The sequence below is a fragment of the Cucurbita pepo genome, chromosome LG11 (assembly GCF_002806865.2).
Source record: "Cucurbita pepo subsp. pepo cultivar mu-cu-16 chromosome LG11, ASM280686v2, whole genome shotgun sequence".
Classification (NCBI taxonomy): domain Eukaryota; kingdom Viridiplantae; phylum Streptophyta; class Magnoliopsida; order Cucurbitales; family Cucurbitaceae; genus Cucurbita; species Cucurbita pepo.
Window position 1 is genome coordinate 7713373 of NC_036648.1, and position 10282 is coordinate 7723654.

General features: G+C 34.1%; 2 protein-coding genes and 1 long non-coding RNA gene across 5 annotated transcripts in view; 2 read left to right on the top strand and 1 right to left on the bottom strand.

The window, feature by feature from the left end:
* The window catches only part of LOC111804782 (40S ribosomal protein S25-2-like), a 2597-nt gene extending 2104 nt beyond the window's left edge, over positions 1–493 (bottom strand). The window contains exons 1-2 of the mRNA XM_023689575.1: positions 376–493; positions 218–292 (exon numbers count right to left, since the gene is read on the bottom strand). Coding sequence (XP_023545343.1) covers positions 218–292; positions 376–378 — 78 coding nt within the window. The 5' untranslated portion in view covers positions 379–493. The remainder of the gene's footprint in view (positions 1–217; positions 293–375) is intronic.
* Positions 494–5652: 5159 nt separating this feature from the next.
* Positions 5653–8592, top strand: LOC111804775 (superoxide dismutase [Cu-Zn]). 3 transcript variants are annotated; one of them, XM_023689566.1, is made up of 8 exons: positions 5653–5742; positions 6427–6514; positions 6595–6696; positions 6851–6946; positions 7162–7193; positions 7290–7365; positions 8207–8260; positions 8394–8592. In XM_023689566.1, the coding sequence occupies exons 2-8, from the start codon at positions 6439–6441 to the stop codon at positions 8414–8416; spliced, it is 459 nt and encodes a 152-aa protein (XP_023545334.1). In that variant the 5' UTR covers positions 5653–5742; positions 6427–6438; the 3' UTR covers positions 8417–8592. The 3 variants fall into 3 exon arrangements, with proteins under 3 accessions (XP_023545334.1, XP_023545337.1, XP_023545336.1); XM_023689569.1 differs by having other exon boundaries at positions 5654–5742; positions 6434–6514; XM_023689568.1 differs by lacking the exon at positions 5653–5742 and adding an exon at positions 6174–6208.
* Positions 8593–9013: 421 nt separating this feature from the next.
* Positions 9014–9618, top strand: LOC111804790. The gene is made up of 2 exons (XR_002816576.1): positions 9014–9192; positions 9271–9618. It is a non-coding gene; the product is annotated as an uncharacterized LOC111804790 (long non-coding RNA).
* The last annotated feature ends 664 nt before the right edge of the window (positions 9619–10282 follow it).

The window sequence follows — 10282 nt, forward strand, 5'->3', positions numbered from 1 at the left end:
ATTCCCAAAAATAGCCTCAGCAGTATCCAAACATAAAAAAACAAGATCTACACCACTTGTAACAGAGAAACATTCGGAGAACCAAATACTTCAATAAAGAGTTGAAATAACCTCATTCCTAACAATAACTCCGGCATGATTCAAAATACAGTTCACCTACTATATGATACAGCTATGAATTTAAATAAAGTAAAAGATATAGTTTGAAGAATGTGACCTTCTTCTTCTGCTTCCCTCCGCCAGATTTAGCAGGCTTGGAAGACGGTGGAGGAGCCTTATCCTTCTTTGGCGCCTAGATTAATCAAAACGAAAAACATAAAACACCAAACTGTAATTCCAGATACCAAAAATAGAAAAAGTAGACCAGAATTTTACCATCGTATCGAAGTTGCACCGCCGGAGTTGGATGTGCTGAAGAAGATGCCGCTGCAGAAGAAAAGAGACGAGACACGCGGAATGAATTTAGCGATGGTTTATAGCTAGCCTTCACTAAGAACTAGGGTTTCGATATTTATAGTATGGGCTTCATAAACAAGATATCGGCCCAATTTCAATGAAAAGTCTGTAAACTAATTTATAATATGGGCTTACAATGGGCCCAAATAAAAAAATAACTAATTTAAATCTAAAAAAAATAATAATTTTATTGTTGGCGTCAGGAAAATACAGACACATGCAATCATAGTTTAAGCTCGAATCTATGTTTTAGTGGTTATTTCTTGGGCTCTACTTTTTTTTTTGGTAAGCTTTGATAGGGGTGTACATTCAACCCGACAATTTAACAACCCGGACCAACCCAACCCGGACCAACCCAACCCGAACTATAAGGATTGGATTGGGTTAGATTAGCATTTTGGGTAGGGTTGAGTTCATTTTTCTGAACCCAAACTGAATTGGTTCGATTTCAGGTTCGTAGATAAAACCTTCGGGTTGACTCGAGCTAAATAAAATATATAATTTTTTCGTATTAATAGGTTTGCCAGAGTGGTACCTCAACTCCTCTAACGACACTCAAATATGTATTTTATTTTATAGTATTTTTATTTTTGCTATATATATATAATATTTTTAAACTAATCATTTTTATTGTTTATTGTTTATTTAATTTGATTATCTATCCTTATATTTTCTTATTTAACCAATTCTCAAGAAATATGGGTGACAATGTTGAACTATGTTAATATGTTAAAATTTTCGTTTATTGATTTTTTTTTTGTGAATAATTATAGATTTATTTGTGTTTGTTTGTGAACTTTTAATATATTTTATCTAATATTGTATCCGAATAATTATAAATTGTGGATAAATAAAACTTAAAAAAAATTTGACAACTCGACACCCAACCCGAATAGAGGGTTGGGTCAAAAAAATCTCTCAACCCAACTCAACCCGGACCATGTACACCCCTAAGCTTTGATGCATAGTACTTATCTATACATGGTTTAACGATGTCTCATAAGCATAACATGAACACGACATAACATACTGGAAGTACATGCATCACATAACCATATCATGGCATCAGAAAATGACACGTAAATGGCCCACAAAGTACGTGTCTTTCATACATCACTTAAGTCATCCAACCAAACCTGAAGGCGTTCCAACAGTGAGTCTACTCACCTAGTTAGTATGAGCCAAAGTCACTAAATATCCTTAATGCTAGTGTGATCCTATTCCTAGAATCCAACCCACGTGTGGAGTACCATGACATCGTGTTAGGACATATTAAGGATTTAATTCACTGAATGACATCAGTTAATCCAAACTTTTGCTCATAATATTTTAAATTTGTTAAACAGTAGCCATATTGACCTAAAACGCTTCAAATCACGTCAAAAATTGCTCAGAAACGATATAATATGGAAGGACAGTGTCCAAAACCTCCAAGTGATTAAGAGGGAACATCGATTTTGGATCAAAATTTTCGAATGTTGATTTAACACATCCTTATTATATTCATCATTTTAATCGGGCAGGATATTCACTTGTTACAATCGAATTAAATGGGACAAATTACCAATCCGGTAAATCATTTATGCATGAACAAGAATGATCAGCCAAGATATTTACTTATTTCAATCAAATTAAATGAGATAAAATTACCGATCCCGGAGTAAATCATTTATGCAAATAGTCTAAAATGTAAACCAATGTTTCCAGTTTTGCATTCCCGGGAAATTCAGGTTTCCAGTTTTGCATATTCCTGACAAATTCATTTATTTATTGGAAGTCTACAAAGCAAACAAATGTGTCGTGATCAAGTTTTTGCTAAGCTTTGGAAGACAACAATTTGATTTTCTGATAGATAAATTAGGTATGATTGACATACACCGTCTAAGCAATTTGTTTTTCTGATAGACAAGTTGGGTATGATTTACATACACCCTACCACTCGAGTGAGATATAAAGTTCGTTGTGAAATATATTTTAGTTGCGAGATATAAAGATTAGGAGTGTATATGGTCCGAGTTGGGTTGGGTTAAGAGATTTTTTTTTACCAAACCCAAAAGTTTGGGTTGGTTGGATTCAGGTTGGGTTGTCGAGTTGTCAAACATTTTTTTTAAAGTTTTATTTATCCACAATTTATAATTATTCGGATACAATCTTAGATAAAATATATTAAAAGTTCACAAACAAAACAAACACAAAACGATATGTAATTATTCACATAAAAAAAACAACAGGCGAAAATGGTAACATATTAACATAGTTCAACATTGTCATAAAACTAAAGACAGCTAAATACAGACATTTCTTGAGAATTGATTAAAGTAAAAAAAAAAAATGTAAGAATTATCCAATTAAATAAACAATAAAAATGATTAGTTTAAAAATATTATATATAACAAAAATAAACATACTATAAAATATTTTAATTGCAATAAGGTGTGACCAAACCTATTAATACGACTCTGGCAAGATACCACTCTAGTAAGCTTATTAATACGAAAACATTCATAACATAATTTATATATTTTTATTTGGTTCGGGTCAATCCGAAGGTTTTATCCACGAGTCTGAAATCGAACCAATTCAGTTCGGGTTCAAAAAAATGAACCCAACCCTACTCGAAATGCTAATCCAACCTAACCCTTATAGTTGGGGTTGAGTTGGTCCGAATTGTCGGGTTGTTGGGTTAAATGTACACCCCTAATAAAGATATTCTCCCTTTCCTTATATAGATTGCCCTCAATAGATAAAGTCGAGAGATTATGATCTAGCTTGGATAGTTACGAGGAGATAAACTCAATTTTAAAATATCCCAAATTTAATATATTTTATTATTTATTTATTTATTATATGTTCTCCTCTTTATTCTAAACACTTTTCTGGTTGAATATTTATTTATTTATTATTATTATTATTGAGCATAACAAATTCACGAGTAACAAGGCTATTTTGGAGAAATCGTACAAAACATCGATAATAACTTGCTAGTCCCAAGAAGCTGCATACCTCGACATCAGTAGTAGGATAGTCCCACTGTGTTACTGCCTCAACATTCGCAACGTTTACTAAAACTCCATACTTGGCCACCATATATCCTAGGAACGATACCTCTTGTAACCAAAATTCACACTTGGAGAACTTGGGATATCGTTTATGTGATGTCCCACATTGGTTGGGGAGGAGAAAAAATCATCGGTGTGGAAACCTTCCCCTAGCAGACGCGTTTTAAAGCTTTGAGGGGAAGCCCGAAAGAGAAACCCAAAAGAGGACAATATCTGCTAACGATAGATCTGGGGCGTTACAGTTTATTCTCCCTTAAAATCGTTAGAACTTTGTTGAGGTGTAACTTGTGTTACGGGTCTGTCTTGGAGTATACCAGAGTATCATCTATAAACACAATAAGAAACGTTTTTGAACAGTTATTGAATACTCGATTCATCAATTTCATGAACACTACACGAGCATTGAACAATGGTTCCAAATTTGGGGCATGAGCGAATCATTCGTTTACCGAATGGGTACAACAATGATGATAAAGCAATGACTAATGATTGATAGAAAGACAATAACGAGCAACAATGATAGTAGTGATAAGATTCAGCTAAAAAGGGAAAATTTTGAGAATTGAGAAACTAAAAGTAATCCATTTTTCACCTATTTTATTTTAAGGATTCTAAGTTATTTTCATTATTTTAACGGAGATTGATAAGACACTCTAAATCCTCAGCTGAACGATCCAAGCTTTTGTTGAAACAAGAACTCGTCTAATAAATTAACACCTCCTCATACAAAATTCGGATCAACCAAGAGATAAGACCCGACCCATTTGACGGAATAAGAAACACTTTCTTACCGTTAGATAAATGTAAGGATTCTACGTTATTTTAATTATTTTAACGAACATTGATAAGACAACTCTAAATCCTCAGCTGAACGATCCAAGCTTTTGTTGAAACAAGAACTCGTCTAATAAATTAACACCTCCTCATACAAAATTCGGATCAACCAAGAGATAAGACCCGACCCATTTGACGGAATAAGAAACACTTTCTTACCGTTAGATAAATGTAAGGATTCTACGTTATTTTAATTATTTTAACGAACATTGATAAGACAACTCTAAATCCTCAGCTGAACGATCCAAGCTTTTGTTGAAACAAGAACTCTTCTAATAAATTAACACCTCCTCGTACAAAATTCAGATCAACCAAGAGATAAGACCCGACCCATTTGACGGAGGAGTAAGAAACACTTTCTTACAGTAAGATAAATGGGACTGAAGATGAGATTATATTCCCACCCCATTTAATATAAATATATTTTCAATATATATATATATATATATATACACGCGATAAATCAGATTTTGGATGAACTATGGTAGCGAATATCTTAGGCTACGATCCACGAGAAGTTATCAAATAAATCCCTAGCCCTTTCTTGTAACATCCATCTTTAAGTTTCACGAAGAAATCGAGGAGAGAAACGCTGTAATGTGGCTGTACAGGTCGAGTTTCAGATGGCGACGATGCGAAAAATGCGCATCTTCTTCCTGTTCAGAGGAAGAAAACGATGATACGGCCAGTTCAACTGAACTATCCAAATCAACTCAAAATTTGATATATATATATATATATATATATATATATATATATTTATATATATATATATATATATATATATATATATATATATATATATATATATATATATATATATATATTAAAAAAATAAATTAATTAATTTCGAGATACTAATATTTTCTTAGGAAATATATGGATTTATTAGAATTTTTTTTTAGTATTTATTAATTAAAATTATATTAAAAAATAAAAAATAAAAAATAATTATTTTTAAAAAAAATAATAATATTAAAAAATTACCTTCTAGAATAAAAATAAATAAAAAATTTGGCAGAAACAAAAAAAAAGAGACACGTGGCAAGAACGAGACGACAAAACTTCCAGACATCTCTAATTTTACACTTTGGGGACAAAAATGGTAATCTCTAAAGATGGTAATGTAAAATTAGAGATAAGCCATGGCTGCTCACGTGACTCACGTGAGTATACCACACTTATGGGGGCGGTTACGGAGAGGGGTTGGTAACTACTCTGAATAGGAAATTACGAAAGTACCCCTGAAGAATAGTAATGGAGCGAACAACCACACCACCGCTTGTCCTCTATATATAAACTGCAAGAGCCCTAAGGCTTTTCAACTTCTAGAGTCTTCTACTGCTTCAATATCTCCCGACCTTTCTTTCAGCCGTCCAAGGGGTGTTCTGAGGTGAGCCTTCCTCTCTTTCTCTCGTTTCTTCCATGATTCTTTGTTTCTCAGATCCATCGCTTTACTGAAATCTGATCTGATTTTTGCTGTATTATCTCCTTTGTTGTGATGATGTCTTGGCTGTAATTCTTCCGAAATTTTACCTTGATTCAGTTGTTATTGTGATGATCTTCTTTTGGATGATATGATATCTAGTTTCATCTCAAATTTCGAAATGATTTGATTCATCGCTTGTAACAGTGTGATTTTTTGTACTCTTTGATGCCGATCAAAACTATGATAGTTGTACCGAATTTTACCTTAATGATTCCATAACGTTGACTATTTGGAACTTTAGATTGCTACTTTACGTGATTTGAGATAGTACGAAACTTGTGGTATTCATCATAATCGGTCCAGATTTTATGTACAGCTCGCATAATTATGAGCTTGTTCTTGTTATTTTGAATTGGAGTCCTTTTCTAAGGTAAGGCTGGATTTCATTCTTTTACTTCTCTCGATGAAGTTGCAGTTTTTTTTTACCAAAAATTATTTGAGTCATTTCCGTACATGAGTTAGAGTTATGAAATGTCAAAATGCATGTTTTGCAAATAGATCGTGATCTGGTGTCATATTTTTTAAGTTTCTGATTTCTTTCGTTGATTTCGTGTTTTTCTTAGTTGTCTAATTTCGTTAGTGTGTTAGATCACAGGAAAGATGGTGAAGGCTGTGGCTGTTCTTGGAAATAGCGAGTGTGTTATTGGAACTATCTTTTTCTCCCAAGAAGGAGATGGTAATATGGTGATTGGTTTCATATGTGCTTCTCATGTTCATTTCTTCTCTGTCTTGTACTTAAGACTGAAATTGTTTCAGGTCCAACCACGGTTACGGGCGATGTTTCTGGTCTCAAGGCTGGGCTTCATGGATTCCATGTTCATGCCATGGGTGACACAACCAACGGCTGCATGTCAACTGGTATTGCTATTGACATTTAGGATATTTTCATGACCTCTCTACTTTGAAGTAATTTAGATGTTTGTCAAACAGTTGAAAATAGATGCCGTCCTTTATCCAGCATGAATTTTTTTTTATTAGATCTCGGCAGTAAAATTTCTCAATATACTTACAGGACCACATTTCAACCCTGCTGGAAAACAGCATGGTGCTCCCGAGGACGAGAATCGCCATGCTGGTGATTTAGGGAACATTACTGTTGGTGAAGATGGTACGCTTCACATAGAATAAGTTCAATTCTTGCTGTGTTATGTTCTATTTCCTTTTTGGCATAACCCCCTTATATTATACTTGTTGAGGCTATATTTGTAAGAATATGTTCTTATCTTAGATTTTCTTTGATATGTACCTAATCTGATGTTGGCTCTCATATCTTGTTCTATTTATTTAGTTGTTGAATACTAACACTTTCAACGTTGTGTACAGGAAAGGCTAGCTTTACCATTACTGATAACCAGGTATTTCCTGATGCTGCCCCTGTTTAATTAATTTTGTTAGGGAAAAACAATATGGTTCTTCCTCCTTTTTGTGTTAACATTAGATTTTACATGCAGATTCCTCTCTCTGGACCTAACTCCATTATCGGAAGGGCTGTTGTGGTCCATGCTGACCCCGACGATCTTGGCAAGGGTAATTTCTCTAAGCATTTGTTGTTCGATAGTCCTTTGAGCTATTCTTGATAGTATCTCGTCCTATATCTTCCATATCCTAACTCAAGAAGATTATTGTCAATTAGTAAGGCTATTCCACAGAAAATTATTTATTTTCTTCAAAAAAATCCATAGTGATAATCTCCCATGTTTTGTTTAGTTTCTTTCATCTGCGGGGCTCATGAACAGGCTTATAGAACAGAAGTATGAACTGGATCAATTATATAATAGAGTTCAAATGATTATTTGGGGGCGGTTAGAACTCAGTTGTTGGGTTTGGATATTAGCACAAAACCAACTGTCTATCAATATTCAAAGGGGAAATAACATGGTAGGGATCAATTTTAGGACTCGGTGCTCGAAAACCATGTTAACTATCACTAAACTCTCAAAAGCATAAGCTGATAGGTAAGAGGAAAATAAGTAGGGTATCTTTCACTGAATTTTCTTCATGTTTCTAAGTATTGCTAGGTGCTTTGGAAAAACTTCAAAACATCTAAAAATGCTTTGTGAAAAAGCTTTTGTAGAGTGATTGATTGCACTCAAATGTGCTTTTAAGATTGTAAAATATTTGCTATTAAACACTTCTTACTAGTGTCTTTTTGCTTAAAGTATCATGAAGTATTATCTACCATGGGTTGTTGATGGGCCACCTACTTAGGATTTAATATTGTATGTGTTACTCTTTTAACCGAAATGTAGTAAAGTCGGATAGTTCTCTCACAAGAATAACGAAAATGTGTGCCAAATGTATCTTGAAGCGTTCCCAAACATGCCTCTTTATGTATTATCTTATCAATTGGGTAATTTTTGATATGTAGGTGGACATGAACTCAGCTTATCTACTGGAAATGCTGGTGCTAGAGTAGCCTGTGGTATGCGAATTCAAACCATGAAATTTTTATACTGTTCTTCCATCCGGCCTTGCCCTATTAAGGTTATATGCCGTTCACCATATTTCTGAACCGTTTGACATCATTTCTTGTCTTTTTTTTTATTTATTTTCAGGCATTATTGGGTTGCAAGGTTGAAATTCGTTGCCGAATCGAATCCAAGTGCTCTAATGTTTCCAGGAAGAGTCCTAAACTCTTTTTATTGAATAAAAGCAAGGCATTGGATTGTTTTGTTCTGTTTGTGATGATAGATCTTTTACTTATCTGTTCTTGTCTGCTGTTTTATTAATATATATCTGGAATTTTAGTGTCTTCTTTTTAAGTCAAAATCATAAAAATTCGAAACAAACTAGAAGGCCTCACAGATTACAAGAACACTACGGTGATTCCTATCTTGAAGAACCAGATTAGATTCCAAACTTGTTTTGTTTGTAAGATGGGTCCACCTTATCACCTTTACCTTCCTTTTCCTGCAAATAGAACACTAGGGATGATTTGTCGATTTTATTTGATAGGAAGTGAAAGAATATAGAGAACAAATGAAAGATCCTATATTGGTTGGGACTAAAAGGTGTGGAAATCTCTCTACTAGATGCATTTTAAAACCTGAGCTCCTAGCTGTGAGTTTAGACTGTTACAAATGGTATTAGAGCAAGACTGTTACAAATGGTATTAGAGCAAGACATTGTGTAATGTGCCAGCGAGGACGCTGAGCTCCTAGGGGTGGATTGTGAGATGTTGTATTAGTTGGAGAGTGGAATGAAGCAACCTCTCCCTAGTAAACACGTTCTAAAACTTTGAGGAAAAGCCTTAATAGGACACTATCTGCCAAAGCTCATAGATGAAACTTCAACAGCCTCTAGATCTAGAGGGAAGTTGTGAGCATTACGTTCATGCATAACTTCAATACCAAGGTTAGCACGGTTAATAACAGCCTCTAGATCTAGAGGGAAGTTGTGAGCATTACGTTCATGCATAACTTCAATACCAAGGTTAGCACGGTTAATAATATCACCCAGGTATTACGTACACGACCTTGACTATCAACTACAAATTGGTTGAAATTGAAACCATTTAAGTTGAAAGTCAATAGTGCTAATACCTAAAGCGGTGAACCAGATACCTACTATAGGCCAAGCAGCTAGAAAGAAGTGTAGAGAACGAGAGTTGTTGAAACTAGCATATTGGAAGATCAATCGGCCGGGTCGGGCTTGGGCTGTTATAGAAAATGAATTAGAAAAGGGTTGAGAAAGAAGAATAATGTTAGATGATAAAGGAGGAACATTGAAGGTCATATCAGGTAAAGATGGATATAGATGTTGAGGAATATTTTGGTGAGCCCATTGGAATCTTCTGAATCGACTGATTGATAGAAACCTAATGGAATATTCTGAACCGACCATAGAACTCAGAAGTTAGTCCCATTACCCCAAATATTATCTTTAAACCAACAGTACAATTTCAGTGTCAATGTCTTCAATTCGGAATACGATCAACCATTGTTTATTTATTCGTTATTCATTGAAGGTTCGATAGACTTGAAGATCACGATATGTGTCCATCTTAATGTTACGTAACCTCTTCTAGTGCTTCGGGTCTGTAAAATGTAACATTGATGCACATTCATAGTTTGGGCATGGAATCTTATTTAACATTTAGGGACTATAATTTGGGTTGTTTTCACAATTTTGTTCTCACTAAATTATGCATGCTTCAACTTATTTGACTCATTACAAAAATGAGAACATGAAAAGTTTCATTTACACACCTTGGTAATTACCATCATTTGAGAATGCATTATTTGGAATCCGAGTTAAATCAACAAGCGATTTTTGCCATAACGCACCTTAATTGACACAATTAAGTAAAATTGTTTAAAATTGTTGACCGAACTCAATCCAAATAATTGAGGCGATTATATGTTGGGTTAGGTATTCTATTTTCATTTTAAAAACATGGGTTGTTGGCATGCATGACATAAAACATACTGAGTTTTATTATATG

Bases quoted from the DNA above. Each gene is read 5' to 3' on its own strand.
- LOC111804775 (XM_023689566.1), top strand. From the start codon at position 6,439: ATGGTGAAGGCTGTGGCTGTTCTTGGAAATAGCGAGTGTGTTATTGGA. The intron at 6,515-6,594 runs GTAATATGGTGA...AAATTGTTTCAG, and splicing joins TTTCTCCCAAGAAGGAGATG to GTCCAACCACGGTTACGGGC. The intron at 6,947-7,161 runs GTACGCTTCACA...CGTTGTGTACAG, and splicing joins CATTACTGTTGGTGAAGATG to GAAAGGCTAGCTTTACCATT.